Raw genomic sequence first — 19,534 nt, forward strand, 5'->3', positions numbered from 1 at the left:
TTTCCACTTTGTTCCTAGCTGCGAGACAGAAAGACACACATAACTGCTCTGTATCCACATACGTTACAAATGTGAAGGTTTCAAGATACACAGCAAAAGGGTGTGCAGATGCCATTCACATAACACTAAAACCACATTAAACAATATTATAAATGATTTAGGAATACTTTCCTGTGAGGCAGAAACATAAAGACATGTTTGACCGCAAGAGTTTCTTTCTTAAGCTGGTCGGTGGCCACACAGGTATTTGTGAACTGAGACCCGAATCCTCCAAGTGTTAGAACAGAGCGTAACTCGAACAAGAACACACAGGGAACACACACAACCGTTTCTTCGGAGGAGTAAGAGGTCTTAAATGGAATGCAGTCGGGTTCAGAGAAAGAGTCCATCAGAACAGACAGGAAGGTCTTGGTATCACTCAGTAAACAAAGCAGGGAGCAGGCCTCTACTGACAGTGACGACAGGGCCAGCAAGGACAGAGTGCAGGACAGGGCGGGAGAGAGCACAAGCCTCGGCCCCCATTGGGGACGAGGTGCGGAATCTGGTCCTGAAGTGGACAGAACAGGTACAGCCGGGAGCTCCAAGTGTGCTTGTAGAAACTGCCCGACACACGTTCGTCCTCACTTGCAGGTCTATCAAAACCACCTGGCAACAGCCTAGTATGTCCTTGACTCATAAACAATGAAGCTACTTGAACCAGCCAGCAACAACCTTCCCAGGAGTCTTCTCGTATATTTTGGGCCCTAATTCACAGTTACTATCATCCTGATGGTAGATCTATTTTTTTTTCTTCCAAAAGTAAACAGAAAGGCTAACAAATTATGTTTAATTAGAGGAAACAAGCCTTCCTCCAACCTCCGCAAACGCCCTCAGAAACGTGCTTCTACTGACACTGCCCTCAAAGGTTACGAATGCCCGACGTGGGCAGATGCATCTCACACCAACCTGAGGAGGTAAGCTCCCAAAATAGCCCCGACGACTGCTCGGCCACAACAACGAAGAAGCCACAGGAGCCTCTTCATCCAACGGCCCTGGGCCCCATCACTAAGCAGACCCACCCCACCCCGAGCGGGGCGGGTGTCACTCCCCAGAGGGACTGTGACAGGAAGACATGATGAACTTGGAATACGAGAGAAGGGGCCAGGCACGAGTTTCACTTTCCCGCACGAGCTGGCACACACGGCTCTGCACTGAACTGAATGCTCTGCCTTGGTTGTCCTGTCTCCCTGCGCGGCTCTGAAGAGACACCACTGTTTCCTCCCGCCCCGGCCTGTCCCTTTCTCCACTTCTCTTCCAGAGAGAGAGTCAACTTTAATCTCCCTGGCGACTGAGGTGGCTCTGGGATCAGAGGCTGCTAGGGGTTGAATTCCAGTCCAGGGTGACCCTGAGGTCCAAACCTGGACTCTGAGACCACTCCAAAACCAACCTGAATGTCTGGGTCAAGGAGAGCAGGCTTCTAAGTCTCCTAGGTATCCGTCTATGTGAAGAACAGTGATCAGACCAGTCTGGAGACAGGACCTGTGTGGATGGACAGCATCCCCCGCCACGCCCAGCACAGACATCAGTGCCAGCCTAACATTCTGGAAGAATACGCTGGCATTCCTTTTAACAAATCCAGCAAATCTCCTTTCTGAGAGCAAGCACTTGCCTCTCACAGCAGCCTAATAATGTGGCAGATACAGTTTTAAGAGCCTCTATCTAGACCTAAATCACCCAAGATCATAAGGCCAAGGCTGCTGAAATAGGTGACAGTAATCAACCTTGCAAAATAAATAAATAAAAATAAAAGAAAGTTTAAGAAGTATCAGCCTACTCAGAATTCTTAGCCCATACTTTGTGCCCTGTATTGTATATACGTAAATGAAACAACTGCTTCCAAGGGTTAGATCATCAGATTAATGCCCTTTTCACTGGAGACTCCAGGATCGTAGGGGCACACATGCCAAACCTTAACTTATTCACCCAAGTTTCTTAGTCTGCACCAGGCTTTCATAGAGCAGGTCTAACCTTTGGGATACTTCTGCCCCCATCTATTTCAAGTATTATTAATAGGCCCCCTGGAACTTGTTATCTTTGACTCAAGCACCTCGTGGCCTGAGCAAAGGCTGCCAGGAAAGAAAGGTCTCCAAGTCAAAAGTAGCATCAAGGCACCACAACCTGAGGTGCCAATCAACCACTGTCACCTGTGGGCGAAGGAGAAAAGCTGTCCCCCAGTATCACCTGGGGGTTTCTCCCGGCATGCCAAGATGACAATCCACAGCTGGTCAAGAGGCCACGGCCAAGGGAAAGGAAAGGCAGCAGTTATCTTGATGATTCGTATCACGCTTGTGTAACAGACGGGTGTTCTAAGCAACTAACTCCGATAACTGTACCACTGTCCATTTCACAGAAGGGCAGTCAGTGATGAAGCAGGCTGGCCAGCTGCTGGTGGCTCCGGCCTCACACTCTGAGGATAATCTTTATGTATAAGAGTTCCTCGGGCCATGGGACACATGCTGTAACTGTGCAGGAACTGACTTGTCAGGGTTTGTGAGCCAAGAAAAGCCCCTTTCTTGATTCAAACAAAGACATGGTTTCTCAACAGAGGCTGGTTTCAGCTACAATCTTCCAGCAGCTTTGAGCTACAAATCTTCAGCTGAACTTGTCTCATGTTGACTCTACCTGTTCAAGTCAATGCTAGGAGTCCTGTAAGGAGGGAGGAATGCCCTCACAGTCGGCCCTCACTGTCTGTGGGGGATTGGTTCAGGCCCCGCTTGGATACTGAAGTCCAAGGATGCTCAGTCCCTTAGTCGGCCCCACAGACGTGGAGGGCCAGCTGTATTGCACTTGCAGGTGTTTTTTTTTTGCGGGTTTTTAAAAATCCACAGCTGTCACCTCCTTCCAATCCTATGTGAGGAGGTTACTGAATGTGACGCGCATATTACCTCAGAGTAGTTGCACTCCAATCTGGGGTGGGAGTTCAGAGAGAAGGAGAGGCACCAAGGTCAGTTTCCGGAGAAGGGATCAGAAGAGTGGCGACCAGGATGGCATGGAGGTCTACCCAGAGGGGCCTCCGAGGAGGCGCTTCTCTCACGGCCGCGTTATCAAAATGCGCAAGGTGAGAACCCGGCTCCCCTAGCGGACTCTCCTTAAATGAAACAGGGCTGCTGAGCTGCACTAAGAAAACGTGCCCCCTTGGAAGGGCCGCCGGATAAAGGAACTCGTGGACTAGGGAGCTGACCCTTCTCTCCTCTGTGCACCCAGGAAACAGTTTCTCCCGGGATCCGGTCTCAGTCTCCTGAACACCCCAATGCGCTGGAATTTTGAAATAATGGACTCAGGCCTGTTCACATCTACCGGAGTCATATTCAGCTCCTTATCCGGTGGGACAAAAAGCCCTGAGAGTTAAACCTGAAACGTTCATACCTAACCCTCTCCTTTCAGATCTCGCCCAGGGAGCGGTTTCCTGGGCGTCAGTTTCCCCATCTGTGAAATGGGACGAAACGACCACCCGCCACAGGGGCCGCCAAGGAGCACCGCGGGGGCTGACGGGAGGCGGGGCGTGGGAAACAGCTTCGCCCCGCGAAGGGCCTGGGGAGCCTGGGCTGCGACCTCCGCCAGCGAGTGGGCGACGCCAAGTGGGCGACACCGAGTGGGCGACGCCGGCGGAACCACTGTTTACAAGCTGCTCCCCGGCGCGTCCACTCTGCACCGAGCGCAGGAGAAGAAGAGGGGTTAGGAGCGCCCGGCGCCCGGCTCACCGAAATATCCATCAAGTTCCACCCGGGGGGGACGACAGTCGTGCGGACGGAACACTGTCGCCTACGGGGACAGCGGGGGAGGCGTCGCGGCCGAGCCCACGCGTGTCCCCTTTCGCGCCGCCCGCGCGCCGCGGCTGCAGGCCCCGCGGTGTCGGCAGAGGGCTTCGTGAAAAAGAGGGAGAGAGAACGAAGAGGAAGAAACGACGGCGGGAGAAGGGCCGTCCGCAGGAGGCAGCGCGCCTGAGGTTCGGGCGCCGCGGGCAGGGGGCGCGCGGGGAGACGGGGACGCGCCCCGCCGCCAGGGGACGGCCGCTCCCTGGCCGTCTCAAGCCCGCACGACGACGGGGCCGGCGCCGGGACCTGCCTCCCTACCCGCGCCGGGCCCTCAGGGGCCAGTCCCCCGACAGGGACCCGGCGGGCGACACCGACGGCCCGGGCGCCGCGGGCACGGGCGCCGACCGGCCAGGGGAGCGGCGGCGGCGAGACTCGGGGACCCGGTCCCCGTAACCATGACGCCCGAGGAGGCGGGGGACGCCCCACCCGGCGGGCGGAGGCGGGGACCCTCCTCCCGCGGCGGCGGCCGGGCGGCGGGGCGGCTGCGCGGCGGGGCCCGCGCCCGTTACCTGGTGCAGGGCGGTCAGGCCGTCCACGTTGGCCGTGTTGATGTCGGCGCCTCGGGCCAGCAGCCTCTGCACCTCGTCCGTGTCCCCGCTCGAGCAGGCGGCCAGGAAGACCGCGCCGTCCTCGAAGCGGACCCGGGGGGCCCCGCGGCGGGAGCGCGGCTGCCGCTCGGCGGGCTCCTGCTCGGTCTGCGAGCCCCGCCAGCGCCGCAGCTGCTCCGCCCGCCGCACGCGCGCCGACTCGGCCCGCTTCCCGCCCAGGTGCTCCAGCTCGGCCATCGCTCGGGCCGGCGGCCGCGGCCGCACTGCTGCCACTAGGTCGCTGCCGCCCGGGTGGCCGCCGCCGCCTCCCCCGGAGCGCGTCAGCCGGGAGCGGGAGGCGGAGACCCGCGCGCCGCCATCTTTACTCCTCCGCCGCCAGCGCCGCCCGCGCGCTCCTTCGGCTTCAGCACGCAGGCGCGGCGCGCGCCCGGGGCATCACGGGACTTGTAGTCCGAGGCCGGCCCCCAAGGACGCCCCGTGGCCTTCAGGGAACTACAATCCCTGGATGCGTCAGGAAAGGGGCGAGAACCCGCTGCTCCCTACTTCGCCGAGGGACCCGGTGGGGTCACCTTTGCCCCAAAGCTGGAAGTGACTCCCGGGCCCGCGGCAGCCTCTCCGGGCATTTTGGGAGTCGTAGTTTATTCTTGTTTTTAATACCAGCGAATTATCACCTCGGCCCTTCGAAGGGGAAAAGGGGCAGCAATTATCCCTATTTTCTAGTGGGGAACACTAGACATAAAGTACGTGGTTCTAAGTCTAGAGTTTTGTCAACGTTACAACGTACAGGTTGTTATCCTGCAGTAACAACCACAGTGTCACTGTGCGTGGGGAGGAGCATGCACACACGCAGTATTACATGTGAGGACACTTATTCTAGGCCCGGCCAAGGTCCTGGAAAGGGTGCGTCCAGGTAGTGGGAAGAGCATAAGCTTGAAATTCAAATGAATTCACAGCCGTAGACAAGTTAGCCGACTTCTCCGAGCCTGTTTCCTTAATCTGTAGAATAAGAATAATAATGCCTCACAGTATCCATGCGGATCAAGTAAGACGGTACAGGGAAGGACACCTAATACGATCCCTGACATGTATCAGCTCGCAGCAGGTGCCAAGTTCCCTGCATCCTCCCTCCTCTTCCTCTGCCCTTCTTGTGAATCTTAAGTTCTTAGGAGACTTGTCTTCCACGCTCCCCGCCCCCAAAGCTGCAAAAAGACATTGTGGGACATTCTACTAAACTCCTAAGGCAGCAGTTTGGACATTTTCAAGTTCAGTGAACTTGGTTATAAAACCTGTCAGATTGATTTAATAACTATACCCCCAGGGCCTTAGCCCTGGACAAAGTTAATTAAAGGTGTTATCCATAACGAAAGAGAACATATACAATTACTAGGTTCTTCAAACTTTTCAGAATGTTTGAAATTTTTCACTTAAAAATGTTGCAGAAATGGTCGGGTCACTGTAAAGGGGAACTTTACTATATCCCATCGTGTGAACATCTGCCTGTGTGAGTTTCCCTGAGATGAAATGAGATTCAAATGAAGTTACATGTAAATGCAAAATATTGTTTAATAATACTGCGTCAATCTACAATATGCTTTAATGAGGTACTCTTAAACACCTAATTTTTTCCCTGAAACATCTTCCCCCAACTAGGACTCTCTGAGAGTAAACTTATACAATCAGCTCATTAAACAAACGTGATAGTTTAGAGATACTAAATAAGTATTCTAAAGAAAATGTATTTAATCCTGATAAAATCTACGTACACATAAAATATAACTTTAGTACATTTAAATGTACTAGGTGAGCCGGCTGTGATGCATATATATTCTTGTATAAAGAAACTTTTATTAAGTAATTCCCCACATATACACTGTAAACAGTAAATTACATTGTTAGAATACCCATTTTAAAAAGCAATGACACCTGTACACAGTTTATTAAATCTTTCAACGGGGCCTCTCTTCCCACCAGTGAACACATCTCCCCCTGGCGGCCAAATGGACACTGTACTGAACTCACACATCTATTTTTTGGTCCAATCCTTTCCGTTTGCTTGTCAAAACCACCGGTATTCGCTCTTTTTCTCACGCCATCCCTCCTCTCCACCAGACTCAACACAGCTCCTGTTTCTAAGACACATTTTTAAGACAAATTTCAAAGAGAAGCACCCAGGAAGAAATCAATCTCGGTCCTGAAGGCAGAGCTGTCCTGAGACCCTGACGGCTGGGGCAGGAGACGAGAGGACACGGATGGGCTAAAGCAGAGAACGCCGGTCGGTAGGGAGACAAGCGGCCGGCTCCAGGGGGGGCCCAACACCCGACCGGGGGAGAGGCCGACGGGGACGGGAAGGCTCCGCCCAGGGCGAGGGTCCCGGGGCGGGATCTGGACTGAGCCCTCGGCGCGGGTCTCTCGAGGAGGGAGCGCGGACCATGCGGTGGCCTCGGGGACGCGACTACGCGCAGAAGCCACCGCAGGGTCACAGGGCTGGCGGGGGGCCCTCGCCTCGCGAGGGGCCGACAGTGAGCCGAGAGCAGGGAGGTGGGGGCGGGGGCGCCCCCATACACAGTCCTCCGCAGCCCACCCCGCGCCCACGGGTGCTCCCGGGTCAGGACCACGCTTCGGGGCCGGAAGGAGGTTCCCAGTTCCGTCCCGATTCTCGCCCGGCCGGGACCCGCCTCCGCACCCGCACGGTCGGTTCCGAGTTCCCACCGCGGGAACCTGCGCTGGGCTCAGCGCGCACCCCTGACGCCCACCCGCGGTCTTAGGCGCGCCCTCCGCGTCCCAGGAAGTACCGCGGCCGCCCTGCTGCCGACCCAACGCCCCGCTCCCTTCGCCGTCCCTCCGGGGGCGGGTTTCCAGCGCCCGCTCGGTCCCGCGACCCGCCTCGCAGCCGCCGGCGCCGCCCGCAGGGAGCCCGCCTGGGAGCCGCCGGCGCCCGGCCCGAGCCCGCCGCATCGCGCGCTCCCAGTTGAACCCGCCGGCTCAGAGCGCGAGCCAATGGGCGGCTGCGCCCTTCGCCCCGCCTCGCTGCGGACCAATCGCGGCCCGCGCCGGGCGGAAAGCGGGGCAACGCCCACTTCGACTCGCGCCTGCGCGGGTGGCGGCGGGACGGCGGGCTGGGCGCGTAAGCCGCGGGCTGGTGGCGGGTCGCTCGTGAGTCTGCGGGGCGTCTGCTCCTGAGTGACGTGGGGGTTCCCTCCGGGGAGGGGCCCTCGGGGTCCAGGCGGGCGCCGCGCACCCCGGGGCTGCACAGCGGCCGGAGAAGCGCCTTAAGCAGACGGGGGCCCGCCTGGGAGCGCGGGTCGGAGCTGGACGGCGGCGCCGGGCGGGGGAGGGGCGGGGGGCGGGGCGCGGTCCTGCAGGGGGCGCCCCAGGACCCCGGGTCCGCCGGGCGCCGGGGCCAGACTCCAGCGAGCGCGGGCGGGGTGCGGGTCCCCCCTTGGCGCGCTCCCTCCCGTGCGCTTGGTGCCCGCGCGCCCGTTCCTGGTGGGCACCTGGGTCGTGACCGTGGGCTCTCGGCGTCCGCCTCCGAGGGAAGGAGCAACACCTCCGAGCGCGTGGAAGGAGCGGAAGGAGAGGAAGGTGCGGTCCAGCACAGCCAGGGAACGCGCGCAGGCGACGGCCCCGGCCGAGCGCGTTTGGAAGCGGCCTAAGGAAGGACCCAGCCAGTCCACCTGCAGCGTCAGCACCTCCATTTCAACCTTGGGAAAGACTGTTGACAGCAGGAGCTGCTGCCCGGAGGTTAGGAAAGGGCCCCGGGCCACTCGGCCTTAGGTGCGCGCCCTGCACACAGACTGAGCCCCTTTAGCACCCCGGGGGGCGACCAGGTGCCCCTGTCTGAGCTCATGACCAGCATCCACCCCCAGCAGCTCCACCTGTGCGCACCAGGCACCCTGTTGTCGCTCGTGGCCAAGTACAGCTAACCTAGGGACAGAACGTGGGGACTTAAAGTTGCTGCTGTCGCTTTGCAGGTGAACACATCGACCTTTTCGTTCATGTCCAGGTCTTTGGGTGTGAGCTGGGCATGAGCTAATGCGTCCAAGCCCTGCCGACTTTAGCTTGACGGCCCAAACTGCGTTTTTGGACTACAAATCGAAGAGCCAGAGCCTGAGGTGGAAGGGCCCACGTGCCCGTGGAAGGCCTGGCTTGGAAAGTGGCCGTGTCCTTCTGCTTTCCTGCCAGTGGCGGGAGGGTTCCCGTTCTCCCCGGCACCGAGGTGTTATCTCTAGGATTGTAGTTGTCCCGGGGGCTGTGAAGTACGTCACTGCCACATTTCCCTAGTGACTAATGACGTTGGGCATCTTTTCATACGCCGTCAGCTTTCATCCCACTTGGTGCCGGAAGTTGTAGCCGGAATAGAAGCTCGGGAAGAGGGGTCAGAAGGGAAGGGATAGACATCGTTTGTGGGTTGGCTGTGTGGAGTTACCAGCCCCACCCCACCACCCAAGTAGATCTGTCATCAGTATCCTTCTGGATTCGGCTGAAAATCATGTTTACATACACCTCAGACCTTTAGGTATCAGCTCAGAGGGATGGCACTGTTCATTGTCCTTGCCCCCACCCCTAGCTAACGTGTCGGCCCCTGTCTGTGCCAGGCATGCTGAGGTGGGGAGCAAGATGAGACCCAGGTTCTGTGAGTTTGTCACTTATCAGCGGCGACACATTTATTTAAAACATCTAGTGTTTTTGTTGTTTGTAGATAGATCTTTTTGCATCTTTTGTACTTTATTTTAAAAATTTGTTAGAGTAGATAAAACGGAAATGGAAAAAAACTCAGACTCCCGCCTGGGAATAGGGGTTCCTATGAGGAATCTGTGTGTCCTTCCCCAAATCAGAACCATGTGTTAAAAACCCCAGGCACTGTTCTGACTGTTTCAATGCCACCGCCTTTCTCCCAGCGAGTCCCAGCCGGCTTTGATTGTGGCGGAGTGAGCTGAGGGGAGCTCCCATTCCGAGGGGACCATGCAGAGAGCTTCACGTCTGAAGAGAGAGCTGAGCCTGTTAGCCAACGAGCCACCCCCCGGCATCACCTGCTGGCAAGATACAGACCAGATGGGTGACCTGCGAGCACGTAGGTATCCCCTCAGGAGATGACCCACGGCCCTGTTGCAGGCTGTGCTGAAATCCAAACATCTGTCTGTTCTCAAGCGGGGAGCAATCAGAGTGCCCATGGTCTTTCTACCCTAACTTGTTTGCGTTTATGGAAGGTTTGCTTTGTGTCTCTTCTCTGCCCTTTATTGTACCTTTTGCTGATTTGTAGCCAAGACTCGGGCATCAGCTTAGCAGCACTGTTTAGACCAAAGATCAGCATCTCAAATGCCTGTGCGGCCGGACAGGAAACAAATGATTAGAATACTGCAGGTTGTATTTGATCCATGTCCAGCATTTTCCAGCTTTTTTTTTTTTAAATTTAATCCTTACCTGAGGAAATGTTTGATTTTAGAGAGAGGGAGGGAAACATTGATCAGTTGCCTCCCGTATGTGTCTGACCGGGAATGGAACCTACAGCCTTTTGGGGCACAGGAGGATGCTCCGGACCACCTGAGCCACCCGGCCAGGGCTTCCAACTTGTTTTGATCTTCTGTGTGTCCTTAGTTTGACGTCATCACTTTGGGTACGTGGTGCATTGTGTAAGGAGGGGCTAAAGCCCAGAGAGAATTCCTGTCCTCGACCCAGCTTCTCTTTGTTGCCGTGGACGTCATAGGTCCATGTGGTGTGGTGATTCAGATCATCCGATTACCCCCTAACTTTTTTTTATTTCTCCTTTTAAGAAATAATAGGTGGGGCCAACACACCTTATGAAAAAGGTGTATTCACACTGGAAGTGATCGTTCCTGAGAGGTGAGTGTGGATTGTGCTAAACCCACGGGGTAAAGCACAGTGATTGGGACACAGAGCAGCGAAGGGGCTGGAGGGCCTGGGTTCTAACTGTCATCTAATCATGACTTAATCTGAAGTATTTAGACGGTGAATCGGCCTGACCCAGGAGGTGGGTATGTGAGTGTTTAAATGCTATCATTTCAACTTTTCTATTGTTTGTCAGTTTCCATAATAAAAATTGGGGGGGACCACTCAAAGGCTGTCCCCCAGAGTGGTCACCAGGAAGCTGTGTATAATGTATTACGAGGCAGTATTTTAATAAAACGTCTCTTGTCCTGTGCTTTCAAAGGTACCCATTTGAACCTCCTCAGATCCGATTTTTGACTCCCATCTATCACCCAAACATCGATTCTGCTGGAAGGATCTGTCTGGATATTCTCAAATTACCACCCAAAGTGAGTGGGGGGGGCTGACTGCAGCGTTCGTGGCCGTCGGGTGGGTGCTTGGGTCTCACGCGCGTGGTCACACGAAGCAGCTGTGGCCTCTGTGTGCAGGGCGCCTGGAGACCGTCCCTCAGCATCGCCACGGTGTTGGCCTCCATTCAGCTGCTCATGTCCGAGCCCAACCCCGACGACCCGCTCATGGCGGACATTGTGAGTGTCCTCGTTTCCTGTCTGGACCCCTGACCTTGTTGGCGAGGCAGCTGAGCGGCTGGAACTTGCCTCTGCAGGTCTTTCTTCTCTCCACTGACTCTTTCCTCCGGTTTGTCTCAGTCTTCAGAGTTTAAGTACAACAAGCCTGCCTTCCTCAAGAGTGCCAGGCAGTGGACAGAGAGGCACGCGAGGCAGACGCAAAAGGTGTGGTGTTTGCACAGCCCTGGTTTCCTGCCGGTGCCAGTCCATTTCGCGGGTCTGTGTTAGGGATGCATGAATGTGCACCTCGGGTTTTGTCTCTTAGGGTGACGAGGAGGAGACGCCTGGAAACCCGCCAGCGGCTGGCGGCTCAGGAGCACCAAGCACAGCACGAAAAAGGAAGGCCGGGCCGCCAGGAGACACAGACGAGAGATTCTGCGCTGGCGTCTAGGCCCCACCCTCGTCCGTCCCACATGAGACGCGCTGTCTGGCTGCCTGGCTGCCTCACGTTTCCTTTGTGTTGGCGCCATTCCCGGTTCGGCGCCGTGTGGAACCGACCCTGTGCACTGTGTACCCTGCCCCACGCTGACTCTCTAGGTGGAGTTGTTCCGTCGAGCCTGTACATATGTCTCTTGAAACCTTTTAGACCTGAAAATAAACAGTTGCTTCACATTGAGTGTGTTGATCCTGAGCATGCGTCTGGGAGTGAACCTGGCCCGAGAGCAGCACTGAGAAAGTTAAAGCCGCAGGAATGGTCTTCCTCTATGTTGCCGACTCCCCAGCATCCCGAGGGGCCCTGGAGGGTTGGCGTAGGCGAGCAATAGCTGCGAGAACGACTCTGATACCAGGCCTTCAGGGGTTCTGGGGTCCAGAAGTCCTAACAATGTGGCGATAGGGTAATGCTTGCTTTCGTTCATTCTCTCAGCTTTCACTTAGCGAGTTTCACAGCTGGTCAGAATTACTGTGGTGAAACCCTCACTCGTTAAATGTTTATGAATACCTACTACGTGCCTGGTTTCACGCTAGTGTTTTAGAATACGATGGTGAGGAAATCAGACGGGTTGATTAAACCATTGGACAAATTAGGGATTCTACAATCCCCCTCTGTCCACTTCAAGGCGAGTCCTGCTCGGGGTAACCAGGTGCCAAGCCCGCGACCCCGCCTCAGGACTGTGGGACCCACGTGGACTTGCCCTCATTGTTCTGTCAGGTGACAGGGAAAACTGGGGGAACAGGAATCAGCTGAAGGGCCCCCTACAGCTGCTCTCCCCCTGGCCCACTCATCTGCGTGCTGTGCTCCTAGGACAGGAGAGCCGAGCAACCCCAAGTCCCTAATTACAGAGGAGAGATGGCACCGTGACTGGTCACGTAAACACTGCACATTCCAAGCTCCCTCCCCTGCACCCCCTCCGCTGCCCACCACTGCCCCAAAGCATCTAAACCAGAGCAGACTTTACCACCCACCTCGTGGGCAGCCTCCGAGCAAGTGAAGGCTGGGCCAGCTACTTATCCCTCCGCTGCCGCGGGAATTCAACACGAACAAATAAAGCCCCTTTTCCAGCCAGTGTGTATTTTTCCATCAGTGTGCGGACCCCTGCCCAGGTTGTCTTGTTCAGGTTGGGGAGTCCTGTGCAGGACTGCGGTGAGCCTTGAGCCAGGAGAGGCCAGGGTGATGCACACAGACCTGCTATGTCCAGAAACAACAATCTCCACCTCATCCTTGTCCTCTCCCCCGGCTCCTGTCATGACCCCCAGAGCCCCTGCGCCTCTCTCCAATCCCGTTTCTATCAGGGGTGACAGGTGACTCTTCCATTCCCGGCATCCTTCAACCGCAACCTTAGAACTCCGCCTCAGAGAGGTCCTGCGGAGACAGCTTTCCCCAAACCTCCCAGGAGAGGGGACTTCCTGGGGCTGAGGTTTTAGTCTCCAGGTTCTCTCCAGGACAGGCTCAGGTGGTGCAGTGGTCCCTTCTGGGCCCCGTCCCCCTTCCCCCACCTGAGGGCTCACCACTGATCTCAGAACTTGATGGGGAGGCTCCTCCCTCAGGGCCCAAGTTCGCCTCCCACCATCGCCAACAGGCTCCTGCCTGGCCCCTGCCTGCCTTCCCCAGGAGTAGTCCTGGGGATCTGGCCTGAGAGTGGTCGGCCACAGTGACCGTGGGCCTGTGATTTGGCCCAGTGTGGAGAAGGAAGCTGCCTAGTGGGAGTCTCACCCAGTCTCCCAGGACATCACCCTGGGAAATACCAAGACGAACCAAGGCTGTGAGTCAGGGCAGCAGAGCCACAAGCCTGCAGGAGTGGCCCCAGGAAGGCTGGGACCACCGGGGACCAGCATGAGCACCGTCAGCTCAGCAGCAGGTGTGAACAAACATGGAACCAAGTCAACAGAAGCAAAGGGTCATTAGTTAGAACAAACGGTCGATATCTGCACCTGAGAGTCACTCACCCCAGCCACACACCAGGACACACGATCTCCAGGACACACGATCACCAGGGCAGGAGCCGAAGGGACGCAGGCCTCCCTGGACTCAGCTCCGAGTCTCCCGCTCAGGCCTCTGCTTCTCCTTCTGGGAGACCCGCCCTCCTGCACCCGGTACTCCTGACCGCAAACGTCCCAAATGGGCTGCAGGTGGAGGGACTCGGCCTCCACCTCACATCCCAGCTACCACCTGGGCCCCGAACATCCGCCCCGTCCCACGGATCCGCAGCTGCAGGTGGGAAAAATCGCCCATCTGGTTACTCGTTGCAGATTATTTATGAGAACAGATAACTGAGCGACCCTCACCTGCACGGGAAGGGGAACAAATAAAATCTACGGCTCGTCTGTGCCGGGATGCAAGTAACTGTAAAAAGACGCAAGCTGGTCTCTGAGCGCTGTCTGCGGGAGGGAAAAGCAGGAATGGGGCCGCGCCCTCCGGCAGAAAGAACATGATCGTTCTGTCTGCTCACGAGGGAAGAGGCTTTGGATGTTACCTAAGAAACGGGAACGGCGTGACAGGAGAGCCTGGGAAGTGGGCAGTAGGGACAGAGACTGCTAACGGGTATATGTCATCCGCGAATGTATTACTTATTCAAAAATTAAATTTACAGAAAGCTTTTCGAACACAGGGGGTGAGGAGGAGCCTCCGTGGCCGCACCCCAGGCCCACCGGAGATGGGAGCCCAGGGACACACACAATACTGCACTGTGCTTTTATTGTACAGGAGAACCCAAATATTTACATCTTGACAATTCCCACACTTCACAATGCCCCAAGGGGTGGGAAGGGACCTGGGGGTGACGGGGGTGCTGGAGGGAGAAACGGCCGCCCCAGAGCAGAGGTAGGTAGGTAGAGGTGAGCCGGGACAAGCCTCACCCGATTCTCTTATGTCTGCAGAGTGGCCCAGCTCCCCCCCCCTCATCCCCAGGGTGTGTTTTTGGGGCGGGGAGGGGGCACCCTGAAATGCTCAGGGACACTGGGTGAACTGTAAGATAGGAAGGTCACAGTAGGCAAAGCAGAAGGGTCCTGGCCTATTTGGGGCCCCTAGGAACCTGATTCCTATGATGCTTCCTACAATACAATACAATACACAGCAACACAATCCCCTCGTCTGCTGGCTGAGGGCTCCTGTCCCACAGAGAAGGACCCAGGATGCCAAGGGCGGGCCAGGCTTTGGCAAGAGGTGAAAGACGGAGAACCACAGGACGGCAGCTCAGGGCCAGAGGGAAGCCAGACAGCACCCACCAGGTCCAGGAACCCTCCCTCTTCTTTGGTACTTGGGCTCGGGGAGGCGGTGGCAGGACCCCTGCTCTCTGCCCCAGTGCCCAGGACTGAGACTGGAACCACAAGGGCAGCCTCCTCCTCACCCTTGGCGGGTGGAGTGTGGAGTCTCTGCTGGTGATGGACTCACCACCTTACTCCAGGTCAAGCTCCTAGGATCAGGGCCTTCAAGGACTTGTGGTGTCTTGTGGAGCCATCAGGTGGCCGGGAAGAGGCCCAGAGGAAACCAGGCCACACAGCACCCACAGGTGACGGCCACGGGAAACCAGGGAGCCAGAGCTGGGGCCATCTTCCTGTGGACTGCATGGCTGAGTGTGGGTTGAATTTATTTTACAAGCAGCCACTGTTCATGGAGGGGAGGGAAGGAGGCTGCGGGAGACCAGGGTGGAGGGACATTTATACGTGCGAGGCAAAGGCTGAGCCAGAGGGCTGGATGCCCCTGCCCGACAAGCCCCCGCCACCAGGCGTGGCCTCTTCTGCCCTCAGCAGCAGCTCTCCGTCCACAGAAGGTGACTGGTTTCCAAAGTGGGTTCCCTCTGGCTCTACAAAGTGGTTACCCTCTAGCCTGGGGCTCCCCGGCTGCTGGCAGGAGACGAGGGTCGCTGAAGGGAAGCCATAGGTCTCTGGCCCAGGGGGCCGCCCAGCCTCGGAAGCTTCCAGAATGAGATCCACATCGGAGAAGGCCACCAGGGCCTGCGTGGAGTCACAGGAGCTCTTCTCCAGGTGGCTGGCCACAGCGGAGGCCAGGGGCCCCGGGGCGCCCGCACAGGGCCACAGCCGCCACAGGTCCTCACGGAAGTGCGGGTTGAAGAGCAGGTAGAGCAGGGGGTTGAGGCAGGCGGGCAGAGGGAGCACCAGCAGCAGCACTGACTTGACAGCCTCGGGGGTGACAGGGACAAGGCCGAGCATGGAGGCCACACTGAGGAAGGCCACAGGGCAGTGGAGCAGCCCGTCTGCAAAGATGAGCCAGGCCACATGCCGCACCATGGCACAGTCCCACACGGCTTCCAGCTCGCCCCGTGGCAGGTCGCAGTAGAGTTTGATGTAGGCGCCAGTCATGACCAGGAAGCAGAAGGAGTTCAGCATCACCAGGGCCACGGCGAAGCCCAGGGCGGCCGGGCGGCCCTCGGGGAGGGCGTAAGGCAGGCAGAGCGGGGAGGCCCCGTACTCTCCCACCGAGGCCAGGGGCAGGGCCGCGGCCAGCCCCGCCAGCACCAGGCAGCCCAGCGCCCCTGCGCGCACGCTGCCCAGGGCGGGCGCCTTCCCGTGGGCCCGGATGCTGGACACGGAGACGCTGCACTGCACTGCGGCCAGAGTCAGCAGCAGCACCGAGGCCTCAGACCCGAGCACGGCCAGGAAGCCGGTGGCCCGGCAGCCCAGCCCCGACTCCCAGCGGGCCCCATACTTGGCAAACTGGCCAAAGGTCAGGGCATCCACGGAGGCCAGGAGGCCACAGGAGATGCCGGTCAAGGTGTTGGCCCCTGCGATGGCACCGACCACAAACTTAATGGGGGGAAGGGGGACAGGCCCGCCCGCAAACACGCTCAGCAGCACCAGGCCGTCACAGAGCAGGGACAGCACCACGATGGCCCACACCGCCAGGCGGATGCCCCAGCTCTCAAACAGGTGCTCGCAGGGCTTGAAGGGGCCTGTGGAGAGAGGACCAGGCATCAGCCCCAGGCCGAGGCCGCTGTACGTGGGTCCTGGGGACGAGGCCAGCAGGGCTGAACTGGTCTTGGGAACCCCCCGTGGGGTTGAGGGTCACACACAGAATAGAAACACGATAAACACACATGAGCACAGAGCAATGTGGTGCAGGTTCAGGCAGGGAGGGAGGTTCAGCAAACTGTCCTTTCAAAGGAGCAGCATTTGGAAGAAAGGAAGGGACAGGATGGTGCAAAGGAGTGGACAGGACGTCAGGATTGGGCTGTGGCTGGAGGAGAGAAACCGAGGTGTAGGGCTGCCCCGAGAGCCCCCATGCTGCAGCTGAGACTGCTCGTCCCGTCAGGGCCCCGTGAGCCACTGAGGACCCCGCTGTGGACAGGCCCTGACCAGGTATCCTACAGGCTGACCGCTCTGGGACAGGGACACAGACCACGTTTAATGGGGATTTTAAGGATTTAGGAACCATTTTTAAAACATATATATTTTTTTCTGATTACCAAGTAATAGGTGATAATTATAGAAAATGTGTAAAATAGACATGGAAAAATTAAAACTACCAATAATCCCACCTCTCAGAGAGACCTCATCATTTGGATATGTCTCCTTCCATTAAAAATACATATATACATATAGAGTTTGAAAATACAGTGGGGTTTTACTGTAGATAGCTTTTCTTTTTCAGTTAAAATGTTAGGCAGTCTTCCCCATACCCTTACATTCCTCCAAATACTCGGCCGCGGGGAGGGGCCGTGATTTATATGGCCATTTGTCTGAGCCGTGTTAAAAGCAGGTTCAAGTTGGACTTGTCTTTGAAATGTCTTCTTTCACCTGCTGATGATTGGTTTTCACAGGTGAAATTTCTGCCCAGGTGGGTAAAAAACAGTCCTGCGTTGGCGCGTCTGCCAGACGGCCACCAGAGGGCGCCCTGCAGCCGCCGAGCGCTGAGGGCAGGAGAGATTTCAGCCTTAGCAGGGCAGGGACCCAGCCACAGAGATGGGAACGGGGAACCCCGACGTGGGCGACACAGAGAAGCCCACGGCCATTGCTCTCAGCTCATTCTGAGCAGCTGCTGCCCTGGCCTGGGTGCTGGGCACGGTTCCTCCGTCTAAGCACCTTAGGGTGGATTGCACCAAGGAGAGGATTTTCCTTCTTTCTTTACAGGCGACGGATTTAGGTTAAACTCTAAAGGAGCCTCCTCGGCTGTTAGGGTTGGTCACTCCATAAGGAGTTACCCAGGGACCCTGGGGTGTCCCACCCTGGGGAGCTCTAAGAGAGGCTGCCATCTCCTGGGACGGAGTGGAGGGTGGAGAAGGGGACCTTTCAGATCCCCCCCTGCCTGAGGATTCACCCGGTGGGTCTCAGACTCAGGGAGTAGTTGGAAGCCCCCCCCCCACACACACACACACATTCCACCTGAGCAACGCCGTCAAGACAGTCTTTCCTGCCTCCCCCTGCAATGAGGGGAATTTCCTCTGGGATGTGTAACCTCGAGTTGGCTGATTCGTAAAGCTTTCCTAGACATGCACCCCCCACCCCCAGCTCCTTCCCCAGGAATCACTGGAAGAGGCTGCCCCCCCCCCCAGGAGGTGGGTCTTGGACAAAGACAGTGCTCGCAACATAGCCACAAACATGCCAGGCTGAGCCTTCATCCCCAGTCCTGCCCCCGCCCCCCAGGAGCCACCTCACCTGGAACGGGGCTGCACTGGACACGGGGGTGTGGCTTTGTGCCCTCCACTTCCAGCTGGAGCTCCTCCAGGTCCAGGTCATCTGACAGGGAGACCAGAAAGTGGCTCAGGGCCCCAGGCTCTAAACGCCCACGCCTCACAAAGTCACCCACATCACTCTGCCCAGCACAGGTCCCTCCAGGGGCCTTGGACATGGTGTCTGCCCCCGGGTGTGAACACCGGGTGGGCTCCCCAGGACCAGCACGTGGGTTATCTGTGCTGTTGGCTCTTTACAGAGACCTGCTCCTTCTGAGCCTCAGCTCTGTGTCCCCAGGCAGCCGGGGTCCACGGTGCTGCCTGGGGTTAGGGTAGGGGCTGCCTTGAGGACGGGAGTAGTGACCACAGGGCCAGCCCAGCACTGTCGCTCCCCGCCGAGCGGGAACGCTGTGCATTAAGGACATCTTCCTAAGACGGAGAACTGAGCTGAAGTGTGTTCAGAGGTGACCCAGCAGAGTGAGTGAGGGGAAGCCGTGGGGGGGGGGGGCACAGTCCAGCAGCTGGGGGTGTGTGGCTCGGGGAGGCGAGAGTGAGGGAGGACTCAGTTGCTGTTACGTTTCTTAAATGGGGGCTGGCGAGCTCCAGGGACGGGGCGGGGGGCAGGCGGCCGTGGAGCTGCCCCTGGCCCAGGCTCCGTGGGGCGGAGGCTGCCGTGTACCCCAGTCCTGGCATTTCCTCCCCTCTCCACCTTTCCTCCCGCCCACCACGCTCTCCAGAATGGAGCTCAGCCACACTTTGAAATCAAAATGCATGAATGAAATACAAGGGCTGAGGCCCACGGAGCCTGTCTGAGGCCGGGAAAGTCCCAGCCAAGGTGTTGAGTAACCCGCTCTTCAAACGGGGCGAAATCGAGGCTGAAGCAGCAGCTCCTGGCTTTTCCCTCCAGGGCTCATTAGCTCCCACAGGAAGCGGGGCCCTGCCCTAGCTCCTGATACCTGCAGGCAGCCCACATCCGACGCCCTGTGGCTCGCCCAGACCTCAGCCTGGTGGAAAGTTTCACCTTGAGGGAGGAGAGTTTCCATGCCTCCTTCCAGCCCCTGAGGGAGTCCACTGCGGCAAACATCCGGGCATGTCCAGGGGACAACTGTGCTGCCCAGGGCCAGCAACGGCTGGGCTCCTCTTCCTCCCGGCACACACCATGGGGGGGGCGCTTTGGCACACAGTGTTGGGGCTCCTAGTGACCCCGATGCCCTGCCCAACACTGGCCTCCACACGCTGTGTCCCTGTGCCCTGGACCTCCAGCCCCCTCCATGCACCAGCAGGCACAGATGGCTGGAGTGTGGTGGCAGCCGGAGAGGTGGACATTTGTCACCATCTGTGGTCTTTAATCCTGCCCAGAGGGTGGGTAATGCTGTTCTCACTTCACAGATGAGGAAACCTGAGGCTCAGGAAGGTTTGGCAACATGTCAAAGGCAACCAGCTGGGGATGGTGTGTCAGGTACAGAGCCCAGGTCTGTCTATGCCACTGTGAGATGTTTTCCTGGCATGTTTGGATCTGATTTTTCTGTTTACTTCTCCATTGATACGTTGTGGGA

The 19,534-nt window shown here is 57.6% G+C and overlaps 3 protein-coding genes across 6 annotated transcripts in view; 1 reads left to right on the plus strand and 2 right to left on the minus strand.

Moving 5' to 3' along the window:
* PPP1R12B (protein phosphatase 1 regulatory subunit 12B) overlaps positions 1 to 4,767 on the minus strand; it is a 69,942-nt gene extending 65,175 nt beyond the window's left edge. The window contains 1 exon segment of the mRNA XM_081124226.1: positions 4,364 to 4,767. Within this exon segment, the coding sequence (XP_080980352.1) occupies positions 4,364 to 4,639 (276 nt within the window). The 5' untranslated portion in view covers positions 4,640 to 4,767.
* A 2,698-nt stretch (positions 4,768 to 7,465) lies between these two features.
* On the plus strand, positions 7,466 to 11,526 carry UBE2T (ubiquitin conjugating enzyme E2 T). Of its 4 annotated transcripts, none has more exons than XM_081123802.1 (8): positions 7,466 to 7,555; positions 7,941 to 8,143; positions 9,301 to 9,473; positions 10,174 to 10,243; positions 10,572 to 10,677; positions 10,777 to 10,875; positions 10,996 to 11,079; positions 11,180 to 11,526. In XM_081123802.1, the coding sequence occupies exons 3-8, from the start codon at positions 9,365 to 9,367 to the stop codon at positions 11,303 to 11,305; spliced, it is 594 nt and encodes a 197-aa protein (XP_080979928.1). In that variant the 5' UTR covers positions 7,466 to 7,555; positions 7,941 to 8,143; positions 9,301 to 9,364; the 3' UTR covers positions 11,306 to 11,526. The 4 variants fall into 4 exon arrangements, with proteins under 4 accessions (XP_080979928.1, XP_080979930.1, XP_080979929.1 ...); XM_081123804.1 differs by having other exon boundaries at positions 7,478 to 7,555; positions 7,936 to 8,143; XM_081123803.1 differs by having other exon boundaries at positions 7,483 to 7,526.
* Positions 11,527 to 14,038: 2,512 nt separating this feature from the next.
* The window catches only part of LGR6 (leucine rich repeat containing G protein-coupled receptor 6), a gene marked incomplete at its 5' end in the record, with an annotated part of 46,745 nt that continues 41,249 nt past the window's right edge, over positions 14,039 to 19,534 (minus strand). Inside the window, 2 exons of the mRNA XM_081124119.1 lie at positions 14,039 to 16,262; positions 17,965 to 18,045. Coding sequence (XP_080980245.1) covers positions 15,010 to 16,262; positions 17,965 to 18,045 — 1,334 coding nt within the window. The 3' untranslated portion in view covers positions 14,039 to 15,009. The remainder of the gene's footprint in view (positions 16,263 to 17,964; positions 18,046 to 19,534) is intronic.

The sequence above is a fragment of the Miniopterus schreibersii genome, assembly GCF_964146895.1.
Source record: "Miniopterus schreibersii genome assembly, chromosome: 21".
In the NCBI taxonomy this organism is placed as follows: domain Eukaryota; kingdom Metazoa; phylum Chordata; class Mammalia; order Chiroptera; family Miniopteridae; genus Miniopterus; species Miniopterus schreibersii.